Below are 23022 nucleotides of genomic sequence, written 5' to 3' on the forward strand. Positions count from 1 at the left end.
TCCTGAAGTCTTGAGGAGAAAAGGAAAGGAAATATAAATACGAGAAGCCATTTCCGAATTAGTCTCACTTTCAAAAAGAGACGTGTGGTCAAGAAAATTAGTTTTATTTGCCTGCGAGTGAAATCTCATTTGATAAGAAAGACTGTGCACAAGGCTATGTCTTGATAAAGATCCCAAATTAAATTCGAAACGGCCTGTTGGATGACTGAATTTTTCTATTCACGGATAATCCGTCTAGACAAATTTAGGCAAGCATTTTTAATTCGTCCCATAATTCAGTTTGTGTATAAATAAGGGGAAACGGACGAGTTATCCTTGTAGACAAAAGAAATAAAATAGATAATTCCTCTGGCCGGATAATTCGCATAGACCAGCGGCAGATTACACTTGTACTCAGTGCGGGAAGGACTTCGACTCTCGTCTTGGCTTGTTCAGCCACACTTGACACTGCATAAATAAAAAATAAATCACTTTATTTAAGTGTCAATGTATCTAGCGCAGAGCACTAGTTGGGGACACTTACTATCTAGATCGGATTGGAATTTAGAAGTGTTGGTTTTTGAGGAGAGGGGAAAACCGGAGTACCCGAAGAAAAACCTTTTGGAGCAGGAACGAGAACCAACAACAAACTCAACCCATATATATATGGCGCAGAGTCCAAGAATCGAACCCTGGCCACATTGGTGGGAGGCGAGTGCTCTCACCACTGCGCCATCCCTGATCCCATTGCTCGAATTGACCATCCAGAGAGCGACTCCATAGTCGTCTTAGACTGCCGAATGCATACCTACCTACTAAGTTTATCCCACGAACAAAAAAACGCATCGAAAGTTCGTCTGCACATAGGGCCGGTTAATCAAGATGGTCGTTTGAAAAAAGATGGTCGCTTACAAAAGCGATCGCTTCGAGAGTTTCAACAACGTTAGCTAAGGAAAATACCCATGGTAACAAAAATCCCCTTTAAAACAGCACATATATAACAAAAATAGGTACATAGATGTCGACAAGATAGTTAGAATCTTTCTTTAATTGGATTAGTGTTAAAATTTTCAGCATCAAATAATAACACATTCTTTTAAAAATTGTTTTTTCAAGTATGTTGTACAAAAGTTGTGTAACTCATTTAAAAAGACTTTTTGAAGTACTGTTTACCAATTCCAATTTCGGTCATATGTTACATGATCAACCTTCATCATAACCTTAAAATCTAATTTGAGTCTTTGTTGCCATCGTTGTATTTGGTCATTCATGAAAAGAAAATAAACGAAAAACGACTAAAACAAATCTTCTTTTCGTGTGCGCACTATTTATGTACAATTTCAAGCTACAATGGTAAAATACTGTGGACTAGTCATCAAAAGAGCCAAGTGTTTTCACTACAATAGAGACACCACAACTCTTGTACTCCCCTACATGTATCGGTTAATGATCAAATTTTTTCAGTGTCTTGTTGGTCTCTGCATTACTGTGTTCTTTTCTTAGACAAGAAACTTTGCTCCACATTGGCCGTTTTTATACTAAAGGACGCATTACCCAGACGCATAATGCGTCTAGTGCCCGTCTTTATACTGGAGACGCATAACCAGACGAACAACAAATGTTTGCCCTAGTCCAGACAGATAATGCGTCCTCTAGTATGAAAACGGCCATTGTCTCTTTTTGCCCAGCTGTATAAACAGGTACTGGCGACATACAGGATGTCATTACTGCTGGAGGTAATGCTGCACATCCAAGGGGGGACAGCAAGAATCTTAGTCGTTTCATGCACGCCACAGAAACCGAGTTAAGCTCCAGCCGTGTGGGCCAATTAGGCTCCTAGTACGACTTCACCTTACCTCTGACCGCCTTCTATACCAAATTCTCGTAAAACAGGAGATTAGTGATGATGATATTCCCACCAGCTAACAAGTACAAGCACGGATTTCTAATAATTCCAAGGAATTACTCAGGTTGATCGAATATTTATCGTTATTTAAATTTTTTCATTCGGCTTTGAAACAGTTTCTTCCGACAGAGTTGACAAAACTACTGGAATAGATGGCTGGAGATGGCTTAAGTTGAAGGCCTTCTTAACACTTCTCGAACTCAGCGATTTCTTTGGCAGATATATAGTACCCCCAACCTGAGTTTTGCAACTTGTATCATTGAGACATACACATGTTAATATACGAAGAAAAACGCAATTTTTTCGGTGGGCCAAGAGGATTTTCTTTCTCAAAACTGCTAACATACGAGAACACCTTCTTGCTGCAAAGCTTTAAGGTGGATACTCGTCTGGGCCAACTTCAAAATACAGCATATGTTTCATTCAAAAGTGAAAGCTGGCCTGTTTAGGTCGTACCCTTGCGGTTTGATCCAGCTCTCCGAATGGAGCTTAAAGGGAAGAGAACTGATTCGCGATAAATTCATGACAAGTTCTTCCAGCTTTTCATGGGGTAGCTGAAACATCACGCCTTCTTGATTATAGTACCTTTTAAGGCTTTCTTCTTCGGTTAGCAAGCTTTGGAGCCACAGATGCAGCGTACCATGACCAATATTGAGACATTCACAAACAAATGCTTGAAACTTTTGTCGTTCACTTAGACAGGCGTACTTGTTGTTAACCCAGTCAACGGTTCGACGAACATCACCTGAAATGTCTTTGAAACTTTCGACTATGTCCCATACCGTGTGTTTACCAATGAACCTCTTCTTTCGAAGACCAACTGATAAGACATTCCAAAGGGCTATGCACAGCGGTTCGCAAACACTTTTGATGACGCCTTTATGTTTGCTATCATCAAGCGTATCGTCTGGGCAATCTCCGGATTTATTCATGTGACGGAAGATGCCTCGAATGGCAGCATCAAGCTCCCCTTGATGAGATAGGTGTGAGCTTGAATTATCAGGTTTATGCACATTCTCCCTTGGATGTGTTTCACAAGATTTGCTAGTTCCCAAGTTCAAGCCTTGAATGGCACCATCAAACCCCTCTCGAGGAGATATGTCTAAGCTTGAATTATCAGATTTACGCACATTCGCCCTTGGATGTGTTCCAGAAGGTTTGCAAGTTTCCAAGCTCAAGCCTTGAATGGCATCATCAACCCCCTCTCGAGGAGATATGTCTAAGTTTGAATTATAAGATTCGTGCACATTCGCCCTTGGATGTGTTTCAGAGGGTTTGCTAGTTCCCAGGTTCAAGCCTTGAATGGCACCATCAAACCGTCCTCGAGGAGATCCGTCTAAGCTTGAATTATCAGATTTACGCACATTCGCCCTTGGATGTGTTCCAGAAGGTTTGCTAGTTTCCAAGCTCAAGCCTTGTGTGGCACCATCAAACCGTCCTCGAGGAGATCCGTCTAAGTTTGAATTATCAGACTTATGCACATTCGCCCTTGGATGTGTTTCAGAAGGTTTGCTAGTTGAAAATTCTAAATCTGGCGTGTTTTCAGTGACATAATCTTTGGATTTCACATCTGAAAACATGAAAGCACCATCATCATCTTTGGGGGCAGCAAGTCGATTTTCGGAAGCGTCTTTCAATGCATTCAACATACGATTCACGGTTTGGTTCTCAGTCACATTTGCTGGAACCGAACAGTCTTCAACAACATTCTGATTTTCTACCACAGTCCACACTTTTTCCTCTGTGTGAAAAAAAGCCTCAATGCTCCCTGTTAGTTGAACCTTGACAGTAGAGGAAAGATTTCCACTAGGAATAGATGATCTTCCCTCTTCTACTACTGACCATATCCCATGCTCACATCGCAAATGCCAGCCAGACAAACATATTTTTGTAAACATATTGGCTTCACCAACTTCCTCTTCGTTCACTTTGTTACCCGAAGAAACCTTCAACACGAGCTCCAAGACACGAGGGGAACCCACCGTTGTAAAGTCACACTGGTGGATTTCAAACCGTGGACGTTCCTTACAAACAGAGGTATCGAAGCAGTCTCTATTTTCTTTGTGTATTGCTGCTGCTGCTGCTGCTGCTGCTGATGATGATGATGATGATGATGATGATGATGATGATGATGAAGGCGAAGACGATGACGCTGATGATGATGGATCTTCATCACTAGGTGTAACACCAGCATCATCTTGTACAGGAATTTCTTCGAGTGCAGCAAAATGGATTTCGACGTATTCATTTCCACTGGGGATATTTTGAGGTTGGGTTATTTCAAGTTTTTGTTCAGTTGCACTTCCATTATTTGGAGGCTCCATAGTGTCTTCCTTTGAAAGTTCCTCCGTCGTGTTCGGTAAACTATTCCGAGGCGGGGAAGACGCAGACGAATTACTTTTGTTAAAGATCTCATTTTGCAGTAAACTCGGGTCGTTAGTGTCTTTCATGGGAACCGTGACGCAGTCGGTCATTTCGTCTTCACTTTCTGCCTGCAAGCAACTATCAACTGCTTCATTACAAAGAAGGGCATCATCTTCATTACTACTTGCACTTTGCTCTTCTGGTCGTGAGACGGTAGTTCTCTTAACCGATGTTCTTAACATTTCTGCCTTTTCCCTTTCCTTTGACCTTTTCTCGTCCTCAAGTGAATTACTCTCAGACGAAGTGACTATCTGATCCGCGTTTGTTGTTGCTAATACAATGTCTGTGTGCTCAGAGCTGTTTTGAATACCAGTCTCGCCATAATGGTCGAAGCAAAACACCAGATCGTCGTGAGGCGAAGTAATAGTTGTGCTGCTAGAGGTTCTTGCATGAAAATTGCTGTATGGTTTACATTTATCCTGCTCGACCTTTTTGAAGGCCGTTCGACTCTTCCTGGTCCGCTTGGCCTTTTGAAGCTGTAAACAAATCGCAAAAACTATACGTAAACTCTTGCAAAATAAAATTGCACGTAGAATTTATTCTACAACCTGCCAGGTGACTTGAGTGGAAACTCGAAGCAAAGAAATTTATAAAGCAGTGATGTTTTGAATGAACTGTATTTCCTCGAGCAAGTAGGTCTTCTGAACTTCTTATAAATTTCTGGGGAGAGGTTAGTGCTTATATCAGTTCTAATGACAAAAGTGGGCTCGTAGTGCTCGTAGTGACCGGAAGGCACTTATTCGAGAAAATGATAACCAGAAACATCTTTAGCATGACACAGGTAGGACCCGAAGGGCGAGGTGGGTAACACAGTCCAAGGTCTTTAGCTCTCCCTATCATTCTTAAATCCAATAATTGTTAATTATCGGCTAAAAGAAATGATAAACCAGACATTGAAACGTTTTGCTCCGATACTAACCCAATCATTGAATAGCACATTCCATAGAGCCTACCTTTTCCTTTTGCATGTCTCTGTTTGGTGATAAAGCGGCTAATGCTCTGTTTTTTAGAAGCAGTTTTCCTAAAATACAAACAAAGACAAAGTAATCGTACTGAGAAGTGAACAAAAGCAAATAAGGGGCTGTTTACATGGAGGTAGGAAGATCCTAGCACTAGGAAGATCCTAGAAGGCGGATCATTCTAGCGCCATATGTTTTCTGTATTCAGTTTACATGCAAAAAGTTGTACTTGGCCCTAGTGCTAGGATCTTCCTAGAGATAGGATCTTCCTAGCTGAGAGATAGAAGATCCTAGCACTAGGAAGATCCTAGGTCTATGTAAACTACCGTCGCTCGGAAGATCCTAGTACTAGGGTCAAAAACGAACAAATAGGGCGGCAGCGGAGCGTTCAGATGCTAAAGGCCGACAATTTTTCTTCTTTTCCTTCTCCACTTGGTAACCACTCCGACCGAAATTTCTGCATATAAACCAAACGAAAAGTTGATCCGCCTTCTAGGATCTTCCTAGTGCTACGATCTTCCTCCCTCCGTGTAAACAGCCCCTAAAACACCCCACCCTCTTCTTCCTTCATACACAATTATACACATCCGTAGAAACGAGACTGAAAACTTGAATGAATTCTATTCACGGTGTTTCTCTGTTTGTCTGTTTGCGCCACGACATAAAACATCGAAGTGATGCCACAAAATTTGCCGTCGGGAAACAAAAACTGAGAAGTTAACGAATTTTTTGAGAAACGTATTGCTTGAGAACAAATGTTCCCTAGGCCAGCAAAACGGAGAAACATTTCAGGAAGCAACAATTCCGCCTCATTATTAAGTACACTCTTTTGCGGTACGTTCCAAGAGGATTACATATTTCTCTGAGCGTCAGTGGTTTAGACACTTATCATAAAAGAGTGGGACTGATTAACCAACGGTTCAACCCTACTGAGAACAGCGAACATTTCGAAACTACAGACACAAAAGGATTTAACTGAACTCACGCCGGCAAGAAAAGATCTTAAAGAGCGTACCAGTAAATGAGTGTCTCAAGGGTTCCTCTTCTGGATCGAAAAGAAAGGCTGAAAATTAACAAAAAAAAATGAGAGGAAACAGTAAACCATTCCCTGCTTGAGGGCTAAGGGCACATTTATACATAACTTGAACATTTACATAGTGTGTGTATGTAATGAAGATTGAAAAGCTGGCGTAGCGTGATGGCCTAGATTACCCATGATGACCCGACGCAAGAGGACGGACGGAACATTGCACGTTACCGTTCCACTTGTCAAAACATTATCTCTGCGAACTCCACAGAAATGGAGAATGATCTGTCGTTGGAACGTTCAAACGGGTCCTAACAGGATAAACGTTCCAACCCTGTTGACAAACACATCTAATATTTGTCAGAATGTAATATAACCACAGGTCCAAAGGAGTTCAATTTGATCGTTTCAAAAACTGTTTTCTTCGAATGCCTCACCCCGCTAACCACGAAACTGTTTGAACGCTGCCGTCTTCGACGTTTTGATTTGAACATATCGTGAGCCGAATGACTGTGGGCTTGGAAGTATTTTCTATCTATTAATGACAGCCCAGGTGGCCTCTCTTATAAGCCTGGTGGTTTCTTGAGGTCTCCTCGCCATTATCGTAAATTGAATAATTTTCTTTTTTTAAGTAAGGCAAATAAATAAATGATGATGATGCTAACGCCTTACTGTCAGTAATGAAAATGCTCTCTGGAGAAGATTCTTTGGCCTTTGCTCAACAGTCATGGCGCAAGCGGTCACCGTTTGCTGACTGTGTTTGACGGTACATATGGTGGAAACCGTGAAAGAAGCCGTTAGATCGACACAAGATCGAAGGATATGGAAACAGAAAACAGTTTGGTCTCATAAGTAGTTATGTCAATTTTTGTTGTACAAAGCAAAAATGTTTTGTAGTCACCAACGAAGGATGTATGAGAAGATAAGTAAACAGTGGCCGATACGATACAACAGAACTCCCCTAGACCCTGCGATATTATCCACCGGGCGAAACGCCACCGATAATTACTGCGTCCTACTGCTGGGAAAACGTTTAAATTGACCAAAAAAAGCGTTTGCAATGGGTCCTATATGGAGTGGCTAATATTTCAATATCAGCGGTTACAATAACATGGTCTAATAAATTGGCGAGCAATGTTGACGTTGGACCGTTAAGCAGGAGGTTTTAATCTGCAAGCACCTTCGCCGTTTCACGTAGAATGGTCGTCAAACGAAGGTCGGGGGGAGGGGGGGAGAAGGAGGAGTCCAAGAAGGCAAAACAAATAAGACAAACCTTGCAAATAAGGTGTATTGGATTCACACAATTTTCAACCTATTAGAGTTGGGTAATCGTGTGCCATGCATAATTATGCATAAATTACAGTGAACTGCCACTTACACGTTCCCTTGTCATTTACAAGAAACAAACCAAAGTTACCACAACCAAGAGATGACAGCTTGTCGGCAAAAATTGGAAGATATGGAACCTATCAAGGAGCAAAAAAATCTTACTATCACGGTATCATAACTGGAAGGGGCTGGTTTTTATCCACAGTGTCAACGGGGAGTGGTCTTTTTGAATTCTCAGGGTGGTACTCTCCTCATCAAAAGATTCTGCATCTTGGTTTAGTTCTTGTTTGGATTTCATTAAGTTGTCAAGTGAAAATAAATAGATTCTCAAGGTAGCGGTGCCAGGAAACAATGAAAATACTCTACAGTGCGGAAAAGAAAAATAAAACCCTAAACACATATTTACCAAAGAAAAATAAAAATAAAGTAAGAAGCAAGGTCTACATGTATTGGGCTGATGACTGCAGAATAGATTGGCCCATAAAAATTCAAATTTCACGGCCTAGGGGGGTACTCTTTGTGCATGACGTCAGGTGGTAGAATGTATGTACTGAAATCCTAGGTATAGCAAAAATAGCGAAACGCGTTGTTATATAGCTGAAGTTTTTCCCGTCAAAGCACACGCATTCATTGGCTACTTCATAGTCACGTGACATCTAACAATAGGACTGTTTGTTGCCAAAAGACAACGAGAGTGTAACCTTGCGAAAACTATGACGTCAGAGGGCGAATGTTCACCGTTTTTGCACGTGAACAGCGCGTGAGTGAGAGTGCCGTGATGTTGTCACGAGATTCAGCGCGTTTCTCAAAGTTTTGTTTGTCTTTTGTTTTTGGAGGTCCTGCTGTTTAATGTCTTTGTTGTACTATACAAAAAAATCACTTGATGACTGGACCCTCCCGAAACCAATTAATCTTGTTTTCCTCAAATGTCAAGGTTTCCCGAGACGAAACATTGAGATTCTCGGGAAACAAAATTTACTGTTTCCCTCAAGAGTTAAATATTTACTACAAACTATATTAACTAAAATAAACTATACGGAAAATGAAATTGAGAAAGATGAAGGACGAAAAAAAAAAAGAATGAACGTGTGAAGTCAAGAAAATTGGACGCACGAGAAGTCAGAAGAAAAAACGAAAATTAAGTTCAATTTATCTTTTACCTCCTTTGCTTTCAAGGAAACTAGCCAAGGAAGGACTTGAAATGTACCATCTTCAAAATGAATTATCAGTAGCTAGAGGATTAATTAAGACAAAAACGAGATTATTTCTTCAGCAAAAATTTTAATGAGATGACAAACGTACACTTAACAACACAAAATGCAACTCACTGGCCACTCATGTGCACTACATTTATAACTTGCAAAGGAACATTGTTTTCCTATTTGACGATTCTTTAGTTCACTGGTCAAAAAATGGGTGTTTTACAGGTACAGTGTATTTGTAGCGTAGCCTGCCATCCAGGCGTATTTTTACGACGAGGGAACGCCGAGGAAACGCTATAGCCGCCATCTCGGATTTTAAAAGCAGAGGAAGATTGGGGTGAGTAGAGAGTGTGCTTAGGGGGTGGGTATGAGGCTGTTATTTCTTACCTTATAGTTGTGCACTAAGAGATAAAAATGTCGTCCATGTTTTGGCACGTTCAGTGCACCGTCCCCGCGATCTAGTTTCTCCCCTAAAATAAATTAAAACATCTGATTATAAGTAGCATTGAAATATTTCATTTTAATAAAAACACGTAGCATTTTTAAATCTATTCATTGATGTAAGGGACAGTAGAGTTGATGATGATGATGATGATGATGATGACGAGTTTGCGATATTATTGTGACAGCTATATGTTACACAAGGATACATTGTTATGTATTTCTGCGACAATCAATAAAGTGTATTTTACTCATTTGGACATTCTTTTTGTTTTAATTCTAACCAAACAGTTGCAAGATGACGTAAATTTCTTTCTAGATGACTCCGTTTGACTACTGACTTGTCGCAATGAGTATACGTGCGATAATTAAAAAGAGTGTACCGATATTAGTTTTTCAAATCGATCCAATACGTCTGACGATATTTCATACCAGTCCTATGTTTGGCATTATTTTCGATATCAATATTATGAGTGATAAATTGCGATGACGTGCGTTCACTTTGAACAAACCTGAAATTCGCAAAGTTTTTCGCCTTGGGAAAGTTTTTCACCTTTTTGTCACCAAACGCAAGTCAAAGAGTCGAAATTTTTTTTGGTTTGAGTCCCCTTAGTCGTCCATCGAAAGCTTGTGTGTTTAAATGGCACGTATAAAAATTTCGTTCACTTGTGCGCGCCTGAGCTGTAGATGTATTTTGAAACTGAAAGAAAAGTATGTTTTTGACTCTCCTCGTTGCTCCAAGATATTTTTCTCTGGGTATTCCGGTCTTCCACTCTCTTAAAAAAACCAACGTGTCATTTCCAAAATTCCAAATTCCAATTCGATATGAAAAGTGTGCACAATAATCAGACACTCTGTGCTTAATACCGTTCACACTAAAATACAGTGATTGCTTGATTGATAGACAGACTGACTGTCTGACTGACTGACTGACTGACTGATTGATTGATTGATTGATTAATAATTCACAGGAAGCTTTAAAGTTGTTGAATTTACTAAAATAATTACGCGGCACTGCTAGCTTAAAACTTAACCATTAGTGCCCTCGATTCAAAACAGAAAACAAATTACCAATTCCACTGTCATTCACAGTCCATACTTCCATTGACGATTGCTGGAGCTTACAGATGGCACAAGAAGTGCATCTTAGGCCTAATGTTTTTCCACTCAATGCGGACAGAAGCTCTTCCACATCAAACATGAGAGGAAGGAGAACCTTGTGCGTCACTCCATCCCATGTGGTTACCTGTACCTGGGAAAGGTTTCTACGAAAAGCAACGCAAAGAATAAATACAAAAATCACCTTTGCTCAAAAAGGGTGACCGCTAATGTAGTCAAAGCTCTGTTAATTGAGTATTAACAGTGAGTATTAACTAGTTAATTAAGTATTATTGGTGTTAATTGAGTATTAAGTGACCAAATTGTGTCCAGTGGCCAGTTGTCGAAGTTCCGAAAATCAACATTTTCCAGCATTAATGTAAAGCTACTGTCAATAACGTCAGTGGCAGACCCAGACCTTCGGTTAAGTTTTTTAACCTTTTTCAAGTGTTGAAGTGGAGAAAGCTTGAATCTCAGCGCCAGATACAAAAATCTCTAAAAGGGCTCGCTCCTGATTATCTTCGATCTAGACTGATTTGTCGAGCGTAGCACCATTACTGGCAATTCTCTTCGCAACACTGAAGATAAACTTGCTGTCCCCCTTCCCCGTGCCAATTTTCTTAAGAACAGATTCAGGTATAGTGGTGCGGTGTTATGGAACAGTTTACCAACTCACTTGCGGCAGGCAGGATCTCTAGCATCTTTCCATGCTGGCAGCAGCGGCTTCTTTTAATATAATTGCTTAATCAAACACGGCTCTCGTGTAAAGTAGTTTACTTAATTTATTGTAGGTTTAGATAGTTTATATTACGAATTTTGTAACTAGTATTTTTATTAGTACCTAGTGTAAATGATGAGAATACCGTGGATAAATAAAGTTATTTGGATTTGGATTTGGATTTGAAGTGGGGCGAGGGTGGAGGGGGGGGGGTGGGGGGTGGGTTGGGTACACGCTGTTGGATGCTCGACTTGCTTGTCTTTGTGAAACCATAAATCTCGGTGCCTCAGCACCACGCGCTTTGGTTTTGGTCTAGAAAATAAGGGGGGGGGAGGCCCCCCCTATACCCGCCGTCTACAATGTGTAGCATGTCTATCAAGTGCCCACAACCACCAACATGCTGTTTCTAAGAAAAGTGACTGTTAAATGGATGGCAAGAATTTTACTTTTTACTTTTTAAGTTTTTTCTTCAGTACCCAAATGAAACCAAAAGAGTCTGCAACATGCGCTAAAACGAAATGTGCATTTCAATACACAGTGTTTTGTTTAATACAACACATTGTGTTTAACATTTTCATCATAAGACATTGGTCTTGGAGAAATTCGGATTTTTCAAGGACAGTGTTCCCTGATGCAAAGGTATTTCTGTATGGTTTATGACTAGGCAGGAGAAGAAAATCTTCACAAGGGCTATTGGAATCCAAAATGAAATTGGGGGTACAATTAGTGTAAGCATTTTCAGAGATACCACGATATCAATGTCATACATTGTTATGAATTTTAAACCCTTTCAGATTGAATGATAATATTTGTTTCTTAATAATTATCTTTGAAAAATGCGTTTTACCCCCAGTTTAGTTTCGTTTTGGATTTCAATAGCCCTTGCTACGATCTTCTTTCGTGAATACTCATAAACTGTACAAAAATACCTCTGCATTAACAGGCACCATCCCTAATAGCCACTTACAGATCACTATTGAGCTACACTATAAGACATTTTACCTATCCTCACTTGAATGGCAAGAAAGGCTGTCATCCTAGAGGAAAATGTGAAACCAGAATTAAATTTATCGTTATATTGAGAGTTGTCTTTATACACTGCAGTACAGTTAATAGTCTAAAATAGCTGAAATTAAAATTTTAAAGAAAAAACTGTTTAGGCCATGAGCCAACGTTTAACCTGACAGTTGAAAAAGGAAAATTATGTAAGCTTATACAAACAGACATTTATTAAAGAAAGCAGTGGAAATTAAAACTTGATAGCACGGTGAGATGATGGCATAAAGAAAAGATTGATGGCAGATCAATTAGTTAGTGCCATGCAGTGGCATCAGATGGTCACTGAATGTCTATGAAACAACAAAAAAGGTTAATTGCAGGTAATCTCGTGCACTCACCAGTTTATCTTCATTGTGGACTGAGACAGGATCAATAGAATGAGCTGGCCTTTGTCTTTTCTTTCTCTTGACTTCTTCCCTCTGGGTCCAGAATTCTTTTGCTGCCCTCAAACCATTCACCCACTGTTCCATTGCTTCTCTGGACTGAGCATCATTTAAAATAAGACATTGTCAGTGTGGCAGTCAACATGATTATGCCAAAAATATTATTATAAGGAATAACAAAGTTAATACACTGACAAGAATTTATGTTGGGTTTTCTTCGGCCCAAAAGAAAGCGAAAGAGTCGGAAACATAAGCTAACATGAAGTGTGCATTTAAATTATACACAGTGTTTGTAATGCTCAATTAATACATCATGCATGCACTTTTTAACCCTTTAACCCCTAAATTATATCAAAATCAAAATCTCTTATCTTGTTCTCATACTTTTCTTATTATATAAGTACTGGGGAGAAGTTATTAAAATATCAAAAAAATTCACTGCCTTGGGTGATCACATCCTTAATTCTCATGAACACAGGGGTTGAAATGATTATTGATATTACAAGGAGAAATTTGATGCTGATCACTGTTAAAATAATCCACTTATACTTTTAAGACAAAGAGTCATGCTCTCTCAGGTTTCTATGAGTCAGACATACACTGACTATTTACCTCAGCAGAAAATGTGTGTTCCATTCCATTATAAAGTGTCAGGCTGAAGCTACAGTTCCTGTATTGTTTACTGGGAATCAAAAATTCTGTGATGCCGCACACCTTAACATAAGAAAGGAAATGATGTAACAAAAATGAAGATCGACTCAAAATATTTTCCTGTGGTTCTGAAAGGTAGATAATAATATTAGTAGCAACCTAACTAATTTACAGAACTACTGAAAATTCCTGTCATGGGCAATAACAATTTGCATAAAAATTACATAACAATAATCTACGGCAGAAAGTACAATCATGTATATGGGAGATGTACATGTAGTAAACTGCATGAATTGCTTTTAAAGGTTCTGGAGACTGAGGAGGTGTATGTTGATATAAACGCTGTAACTCATATCAATCTTATGTCACTACTTAGTTTATAGCTTACATTTAACTTTCTAAATAATAATTAGTCATTCAGGTGTTTTATTTATTCATTTATTTTCTTATTTAATTCTCTTTCTCTTTGTTTAATGAATCATTTCTATTTTTGTGCTGTTAATTTTCTGTTCGTTCTGAGTGTGCAAACAACTGTAAATGCTACCCACCTCGAATAGCCCTTGCTAATTGTGGGTATGTAATATTGTAATTTGTCTTTTGTCATAATAAATTGTTGTTGTTGTTTTGTTGTTACCAACATTTAAATTATACACTGTAAACTATTAAGCCACAAAGCTATGAAAGTGTTAACAAAAAATCACGAAGTACAAAAGGCTACTGAGCTTGAAGATTTCTGTCAATTACATGGCAAACAGCTGCAGTGGTAATTAAATTCACCAAAGACATGGCGTGTACTGATATGCTTCCAGGACTGAACTGAAAACTCCCCCCCACAAAAGAAAGTATACAAAATCGCCTTTACTAAAGTATGGTGCTCAGGTCAACTGAATGACTATTTTGTATGATGGCAACTTTATACTGGAGATAACAGCAACTAAAATCTATATTGACTCTAGTCTAAATGCCACTCCAAAAAAATAAAATAAATAACCAAATAAATGCACCTCCTCCAGTTGTATTTCAAACTCTTTGATTGATCTCTGTCCTTTACGATAAGTTTTTTCACTTTCATACTGATGTATCACTGTTTCCAAAAGCTGTTGATAAAAAAAAGCAAATTAATAAACTAGAAATACCTGACTTGCAAAACCTCGCGAAGCTGGGGCTGGGTGGAAAGCCCTCTTTACTCGTATTGTAGCATCGAATGAGGAGATTAAAAGGTTTCTGAACATAGCAACTATTTTGATGAGCATGGTCTTTTCGTAGTTCCACAGGCTAGTTTGCGGTTTGCGGTTAAAAATCTACTTCTGACGAGGTGAAATGTACAACGGGCGTGCAATGCTGTCGTGTTTGATGAATTTATTTCCCACGGAAAATTATTTTACCGCGGCCACAAAACGTTTGGAAGAAAGGGAAAAGATTCTGGAGAGATTGATCTGTATCCAGGGAATATTGATTAAATTTTATCCGACACGCAAACTTTCCCGATGTATGCAAATTTTGCTGCAGACGACGCCAGACAACCTGACGTCATTCATACTTTGTTTTTCACCGTTGCTAGGCAATATGCGGACACCTTCACGGAAATATATAAACATACATATATATAAATATATGTTCGGCTCGAATTTTCACGGCTTAGCTCCCGAGCGCGGCCTTCGGCGGGCCTTCGGTCCGACAAATTTATTAACCTCGCTTCGCGAGGAATTATTATACTACGCTAATATCATCTAAACCACAAACTTTGACATGATACAAATAAAATTTTGAATATGAGCCCCTCCGAAAAAATACATTTAAACATCCAACCTCAGTCAGGCTTACCCCATTACAAACGTGTAAGCGATTTTAAGCCCCCTAAAATCTCATATCAGGGACCTTCAGACTTGACTATGTGTACGAGATTGAGTATGAGTATGAGTTTTCTAATCTAGCTTGCATGGTTTAGGTAACCATTTGTCACACCGATCTTGTTTTTAGGGTCTCCTTGTAAATCTGCTGGTAAACAAGAAGTCAAGGAGCCAAAGTTCTGGGGACACAGCTGGTTTGAAATTTGAAAGTCGTATTAATTTTGTACTCAATCTTGTACTAACACTCCGATCTGAAGGCCTGGCCTATCCAGTCTGCAGATTGTAATGTTATTGTTTTAATTGTGTAGCAACTGGTGTTGTTTTTAGCATTGGGGGTATTGTTCAAAAATGTTCTATTGTTTTGTAGAAAGGCAGCAAGTCAGTCATGTGAGACCAGTCATGAGAGCTTCTACAATGCCCGCTGAAAACAGCCTTTGCTAAAACCGTTTTCAGTCAGAATTTTACATGTAAGTTTCCACTCTGACTTAAGTGTGTACTAAAGAATAAATAGTACGGGCCTACACTACATAATTTCGAAATATGTTATAAGAATAGAAATTCAAAATGGCAACAATGGACAACGGGGAAGAAGGAGTATGATTCAGATGACTTTTTTCATTACTGAAAAATTGCGAACAATTGCAAATTGGAGATAAGATCTCCAGTCTCCAGGTGAGGTTTAAAACTGAAGTGTTAAGCAACGTACTCGCATCTGGGTGCACTGCCGTCACTTTGAAGATCATACTGAATGTCTTGCATGCCAGTAAAATGCCTTTGCACATGCAAGATATCATCCAGTCCTGCCATACTCTGCAGTCTTGCCCCAGCATAAGCCCTCTCAAATGATGATGATGATGATGACGATCTGGGTGAATGGGTAGCAGACATGTCTGTTTTACATTGTGCAGTTCCAGAAAATATCCATACTCCCCCCACAGAAGGTTTTTTGTTTTGCACCCCCTGTCCCCCCGGGATATTCCAGTTTAGCTTCATACTTTGCTTCTAAAATTTCGACTTTTAAGACCCCCCTCCCCCTAAGAATTTCCAATGATCTTCCACGCATATGGGGTGGGTATGGATTTTTTCTGCAACTTTATTTATCTTGCTGGAGATTGCAAACATTATTGATAATAATGAGACCTCCTGATGAGTTCTGAATACATGTACTATAGGACATTTTAACTGGTTATTGTGCACTGAAACGTTTTAAGCCTAAAACGTCTGCAAATATGATGCACACGACGAAACCGAATAAGCTTATTTTACGGTTTCATTTTCGAAATCGTGCTGCCAGCTTTACAACAACTTTATGCTTCCCTACTTGGAATGTTCGTTAAATTTCCAAGTCACCGAAGACAAAAAATCGTAATCCCGGAAGTATCAATATTAGACACAATGAAATTTAACAGAAGTTTACGCAAGCTTACCACAAAGAAACCTCGCTTTGATCGCGGTATACCAAACTTGGTTGGTTTGTGAAGAACCAGATTTCCTTCCAGATGAGGAGGAACCCGAGTCTATAGCGTTCAAATAGATACGAAATTAAAATGTAAGAAGCTAGGATTTAAAAAATTTTGAGGTGAAAGGTAAGGGCGAGTTACCAGAGAATAGACTTCCGCCGTGGCAGCCATGTTTTGATCCTGCAGCCTCGATATGGCGCTCTCAATCTATATAATAAGGGAGGGGGAGGAAAGAAAATTTTGTTTTTTTAATCTAGTTCCCAGGTTCTCTTCGACAATACCACTTTCAAGATGGCGGCAATCATGGCTTGTTCCAGAATGTGCGCTTCGAGTTGGTTAGGAGCGAGATTAGTTCTGTCCAGCACAAGAATGACTCAAGGTATAATTAGCTAATCGAGGGTTTATTTCTCGTCGTTGATACTTTTTAGGTTTACCAAAATGATCAAACAGAGGCTGCTTTGAAAAGCAACTAATGCGCCGATCAAATCGAAACTTCAACATCCCCCCCCGGGCAAACCCCGGGCATTTGACTATTTTCTGTGCCCGGGAGTGGGGAATTTGACGTGTAAGGCCTTCCCGGGGGTGGGGAATTTGACCTTGCCTGGGTGGGGTGGGGAAAATTGAACCGGAAGTGTCAGATTTCAAATCGCTTTTTTGGGGGTTGCCGAAGTCGCTAACAGCTATAAACACGTGTTTGGGCGAGATGGAAGAGTTTAAAGGAAGAGATACAGCATTACAAAAAAAGCTTACAAAAAAAGGTCTTCAAAAGTGAGAGTGCTTAAATATTAATTATTTTTATAGATTGTATATAAACGATGTAGATTTTTTATACAATGAGTCAAGCTGCGGCTTTGTCCCGCAGTGAATAGTGAAAGAAATAAACACTGTAGAATGAAAAACCGCTTTGGCTTAAATTGCAGAATATCCTGCCACTCGAACAACACTCTACATAGCCGGCTAACTAATTATTAACAACCTTTGCCGTGTTTCGGAGTTAGAACAGCTTGCACTTTCTGATTGACATTGTCCGACTTAATAAATTCAATTTCCAATCATTGGTTTCAATGTTAAAGTTGTGGTTTTTGAAGTAATCATGACAGGAGCCGACAACGATTGTTCTTTAGGAGGGGCATTTGACCGACAAATTTTGAACACCATTTTGGCCCGAGGGGGCGGGAATTTGAACGATCCAATCTTCAAAAGTTCAAATGCCCAGGGTTTGCCCGGGGGGGGGGGGGGGGGGGATGTTGAAGTTTCGAGTTGATCGGCGCATAATAAAAAAGCAATTGAATGAGTGCGTAGAAAAAAGCCCCAAGTGAATTTGTATTGATTTCCTGGTGGAGGAATGGAGTGGAGTTTCCGGTTAAAATTATATTTTATAATTTAAAGATATTACTATAATTAGCTATTATTATATGCTATTGGTTTTCGTTAGGCAGTGGTTCACACAATAGCTAAAGCAACAGGAATTTAGGTGGAATTTATTTTTATCTTTACTTTGTTTTACGTTACTTGTGACTATACCTGCCAACTCTCACGCATTATGCGTGAGTCTCACGCCTGTGGACTAAAGACATCGATCTCACGCATCAAGGACAACTTCTCACGCCTGACTCACAAATCCGGACGAGTTGTTCTTTAATTAACACGATTAATAACAAAAATTCAATTAAATTTCCCCTGAAAAGGCGCTTAATGTTGACTTTGTGTCCTAACTGTATTGTAACACGCTAAAATTTTTGCAAAAGCTTTCAAACGTCCACAATCCGTTCGAATCAGAAGTGTTCAAAGGTCGTTGGAACATCTTCGGACATTTTCGACAATGTTTGGAAGTCTTCGGAAAATAGTCGAAAATCTTCGGAAGTGGCTGGGACGTTTTCGGAAATCCCAGTCATGACGAGACGAAAATCTCACACATTTGACTCAGAAAAAGTTGGCAGTTATATGTGAGGTAGACAGCTTTTTACACTGATCCAATGATTGTGTTGACTAGAGCTTTTTTTCCCCATGCCGGCACCCTTCATTATTATCAGTTTTATCAATGATCACGATGATACCAATCAATGATTGATTTCTATTGATCAGCTGGTATCGACCAGCAATGGTGAACTAAAAAACAATTCACAAGATTCCCACACAGCCCTATACCTTAATTATTTATTCCTATTTTGGACTCAAACTCCATTCACGCTTGCTGTTTGTGGAGGAGGGATAGTATGATGACAGGGATGCATGTGTGATATCAGTACATTGGGCTGTGCAGAAATCTTTCTAAATAATGCAACGTTTTTCATTTAAATTTACCCAAGCTTTTTGAGGAGTTATACGTGTACATTGTGACTTGGCAGTCATGGGCTAATCATTGTGCAACGTTTAACTACATTAGTGTCAATCTAGAGTATTAAGCATATGGCATTTTTACCAAGAAACTTAAAATATGTTTGCCACAGAGCACATGATGAAGATAATTTATGGCCAGGGGGAGGAGAAGGGAAACTACCACAGAAATATAACAAGGGTGGCGATCATACCTTTCAGGGGTTAAAATGATTGGATTAGTACTGCTAACTTGGTACCAACTACCATTTTGTATCCTCTGATAAACTTGGTCAGGGGAACTGAGTCCCTTTTTGTCAGAAGAAATAGTCCTCCCTAGTTAGGGGTGAAAATGAATTTGAGCCACACCAGGAAATCAAGATTCTGTTACCTTTTACGGGTTCATTTCAAAATTCCAGGGAAGAAATATATAATCCCCCTCACATTTTTATGGAGTTTTACCCCTCTCTCTCGCCAGGACCTTAAAGTGGGGATGGCGTGAATAGCTATATGGTAATATCTTACTTATAAGAGAAGATTCTGGTACAAAAGTCCTGACATCTGCCCCTTTCTCATCTCAAATTGGATGAGTGGGTTGAGAAGGTATGACAGTAGGAAAGTGACATATTTTCCATTTTCGTTCTTATACCTTCTTGATTTATTTGCAATAGAAAATTTATGTCAAGCCTTGAGCTTTCACAAAGTTCTTGATGTAACCAAGTTATAAAGATACAAATAATGTATATCAAATGATTTTGTAATTGGTTTATTAGCCTTTAAACATAACATACTTATTTTTTACAACTTGTATGTTATTTTCAGGATCATTTTCAGTGTCAGCTGCTCAGATTCGATTATTGAGCTCCAATGAGCGGACCGCCGTCAAAGTAGATAAGTCACTACTTTCTAAGCTGAGGAAGGAAACAGGATTTGGTTTTGCCAAGTGCATGGAGAGTCTACAACTAAACAACAATGATTACAATGCAGCCGTGACATGGCTAGAGGCGGAGGCAGAGAAGCAGGGATGGCAGAAGGCTACTAAACTGCAAGGGAGGGCAGCGTCTGAAGGACTTGTGGGTGTCTTGGTGGATGGTAACCATGCTGCTATGGTTGAGGTGAGTACCGTCACTTGATCTTGCTTCTGAGGCATGAAGTAACGGGCATATTACTACTCCTCAGTGGATGGGATGTTAGTCCATTTGCAAGGTTACCCTTGACATTTTGTTTCCATAATTATTTTAATACACCTGAGTAAAGACAGTGTCTCATCAAAGGAAACAACCTGACAAAGTAGAAACCAACCTATTTACCTGTGCCATGAGTGTGACACCCTTCCTTTAGGCACCAGGAGAGAGATTACCTCCTTAAGTCCCAAGAATAATATATAAATATATTTTAATGATAATGACAAAATAACTGTCAAGAATTGTTTCTGATTCACAAAATAATGGTACAGCTAGGACCTCAACTGACAGTGGAGAGTCTGGCCTGGGGGACAACAGGAAAAGTCCAGTGTCCACTTAAGTACTCTGTCATTAAAAATAATTATTTTCATTGTGATCTATACATGCAAAGGTGGTGTCTTGTCCTAAAGAAGATAACAGCCCATTTTACAGTTGTGTGCTTCGTGACCTGGCCTTCAAGTGGAAGCAAGGGTGGAGTTGACTCAGTTTTGATGCAAACCTCAGCGCTTTTCATATGTAAAAATTAATATGAACTAGTAGCATAAGAACAGCACTATTTTCATATGAAAAGCAGTGGGGTCTGTATCAAAACTGAGTCAGCTCCAGCCTTCCTTCCACTTGAAGGCCAGGTTACTAGGTATGGAACTGTGAAATGGGCTATTCTTGAACGTGCACATTCCTAACCTTAACTATTAATTTTTTGTGTTGTAGGTTAACTGTGAAACTGATTTTGTAGCCAGGAATGAATTATTTGTGGACTTGGTGTCTAAAGTAGTAAATGCAGCAATGGTGAAACGCAAGAAGATTGTTGATCAAAACCAAAAAATTAATGCATTTGGCGGTCAGCTTGAGCACCTGAGAGAGGTTATACCAGAGCATAAATTGCGAAACGAGGAACTTCAAAACGGCAGTGGAGAGACAGTGGGTGAATCTGTCGCCAGAACGATTGGCAAGCTAGGAGAAAACATTAAAATAACCAAGGCCGTTACCTTGACAACTGAAGTAAAGAATGTGATTGGTAGCTATGTTCACGGTCCCTTTGTGACCTCATCGGAAGGGTGTTCTATGGGGAGGTTTGGTGGAGTGGTCGCCTTGAAACCAAAGAAAGATGAAGCTACTGTGGATTCCATTTTGAACTTGGCCAATAAATTGGCTCAGCACGTTGTGGGAATGAATCCAAAGGTTATTGCAGAAGATAGCAGTGCTCACGAGGCAGCTGATGAGGGTGACACAAGTGATGTTCTTCTTGAGCAGGAATATTTGCTAGATGGCAGCATGACAGTGAAGGATTTGTTGAACAGAGAAGAAGTGGAAGTTGTTGATTTCGTTAGATATGAATGTGGTGCTTAACTGGTTATTGCTTTAATGACTTCGACATATTTCAATTTTCTAATTAAAGCACTTCAAAGTTCGCAGTTACATAAATCTGTTGGTAAAAGTGAAGAACAGTTCACCTCCATTGACCTGGAGCCAACTGTAAGCCAACAGTTGGCTGACAGGCAACCAACAGTCGACCAACAGTCGGTGGAGTTGTGCTGTTCTTCACTTTTAGCAATCTGTCTGCCAAAACGCATTATAGACAGCCAGGAATTAGCTATTAATAAAAGTAGGCCTGTATTTCCACCTCTTTCGTACGGTTTTTAATCGTTAGAAAGCACATTGCATTTTATTATTTACCAATGCATCAACTACCAGTAAATAATTCAGGTTCACCTAATGCAAACGTTAAAGTAAAACACAACAAGATGTTGTCTCCTGTGTTCCCAGTTCGTTTATTTACCTTGTAAAAGAATATTTGCATCGGCCAATGGGATGTGATCTGTTTGACAGATGATTTAGCTGGAAGTTTGAATGTCAGAAAATTTTAGGAAACACAATTTGTTTCGCGAATTTACGAGCTGGTATTGACTTTACGAAAGATTAATGCTATCTGACCTGATTTGTCCCTCTGCAAAGGAAAGGAATTAATTATAATTTTCCAGTGTTACGAAATTTTGAGCTGGCACTTTCCCAAAGAAAACTATAAATTTTCTTTAAAACTAAATCCGAGGCAATGAAGACCTTCCGGAAGATATTCAACGAAATTAGCCGTTGGGTGTCCCTGAGTAATTCCCACCCCCCCCCCCCCCCAAAAAAAAAGGTATACAACAAAGTTAAGAAAGAGATGATATTCCAGTGGACACAGTCTACAAATTGAAAACGTTATCACCTTTCCCATGCGTGGTACAGAAGGGAACTGATCATAACAAGTTTGTTCAAAGAGGACCCACCTTGTCTGGGGTAGGGGGGTTATGAAAGACACCACCGATCTCGTGAACATTACCGACAAAATTTTATTGGCTTTAAAATTTGAGTTTACACAGAAATATTAAGTTAGCAAGAGTCAGCATCCCTAGATAAACACGAAAAGTGAGTTTGAATCTCTCTGTCATTTTTTTACTGCTGGATAGAGGGGTGGCTATGCAAAAAAGACACCATCTTTTGAGGTTGAGGAAGGGGGGTGCAGGCAGAGGCCACCATCTATTTTGGGGTTTGGTGGGTCCTGTTTGAGTATAGAAGTTTTGAACACTTCCCTAACACCAGTTCAGACGTTATGCTTCGGCCTTCATCTGCATCTTTAATGTACATTGTTACTTGGTAAAGGTTGGGAAAAAAAAAAACGCCAGGGTACTAGAGCTTGTGCAGATTTTAAGACAGCTTACAGTGCGGTACATAAGGAAATATGGTGCCATGCATGTAATAAAAGGATGCAAAAGGCGGTCTTTTAATCCTTCTGTGTTTCTATCTCTTTCTGTCTGTAATGCCGTCCGGCTTCAAATTGTTTGAGGGAAAAAAAAGTTAGTTTTCTTTCCAAATGCAATCAGTTTTCTCAGATTCGATTACAGAGTCTCTTCGGGGGTGAAATCCAAGATGGCGGACATGAGGAGACAGGACGTGTCCGCGTCGTGTCCACCATCTTGGATGTCACCGTCAAAGAGTGTTAGTGTTATGTGGGTGACTATATGGGACCTTAACATGAATTACTTGCCATCATAG

The 23022-nt window shown here is 39.6% G+C and overlaps 2 protein-coding genes across 2 annotated transcripts; one reads left to right on the forward strand and one right to left on the reverse strand.

Annotated features, from left to right (window-relative positions):
- Positions 1 to 1009: 1009 nt before the first annotated feature.
- Positions 1010 to 16671, reverse strand: LOC146483688 (uncharacterized). The gene is made up of 13 exons (XM_085105833.1): positions 16628 to 16671; positions 16454 to 16543; positions 14181 to 14273; positions 13138 to 13239; positions 12481 to 12624; positions 12086 to 12120; positions 10339 to 10532; positions 9214 to 9296; positions 8785 to 8856; positions 7674 to 7761; positions 6284 to 6331; positions 5263 to 5330; positions 1010 to 4785 (listed from the first exon to the last, which is right to left on the reverse strand). The coding sequence occupies exons 1-13, from the start codon at positions 16655 to 16657 to the stop codon at positions 2305 to 2307; spliced, it is 3528 nt and encodes a 1175-aa protein (XP_084961959.1). The 5' UTR covers positions 16658 to 16671; the 3' UTR covers positions 1010 to 2304.
- Positions 16672 to 16751: 80 nt separating this feature from the next.
- On the forward strand, positions 16752 to 22744 carry LOC146483689 (elongation factor Ts, mitochondrial-like). Its single transcript, XM_085105554.1, has 3 exons — positions 16752 to 16865; positions 19625 to 19917; positions 20698 to 22744. Exons 1-3 carry the CDS (start codon positions 16778 to 16780, stop codon positions 21334 to 21336), a joined length of 1020 nt encoding a protein of 339 aa, XP_084961680.1. The 5' UTR covers positions 16752 to 16777; the 3' UTR covers positions 21337 to 22744.
- The last annotated feature ends 278 nt before the right edge of the window (positions 22745 to 23022 follow it).

The sequence above is a fragment of the Pavona decussata genome, unplaced genomic scaffold (genome assembly GCF_977016875.1).
Source record: "Pavona decussata unplaced genomic scaffold, jaPavDecu1.1 SCAFFOLD_38, whole genome shotgun sequence".
Classification (NCBI taxonomy): Eukaryota; Metazoa; Cnidaria; class Anthozoa; order Scleractinia; family Agariciidae; genus Pavona; species Pavona decussata.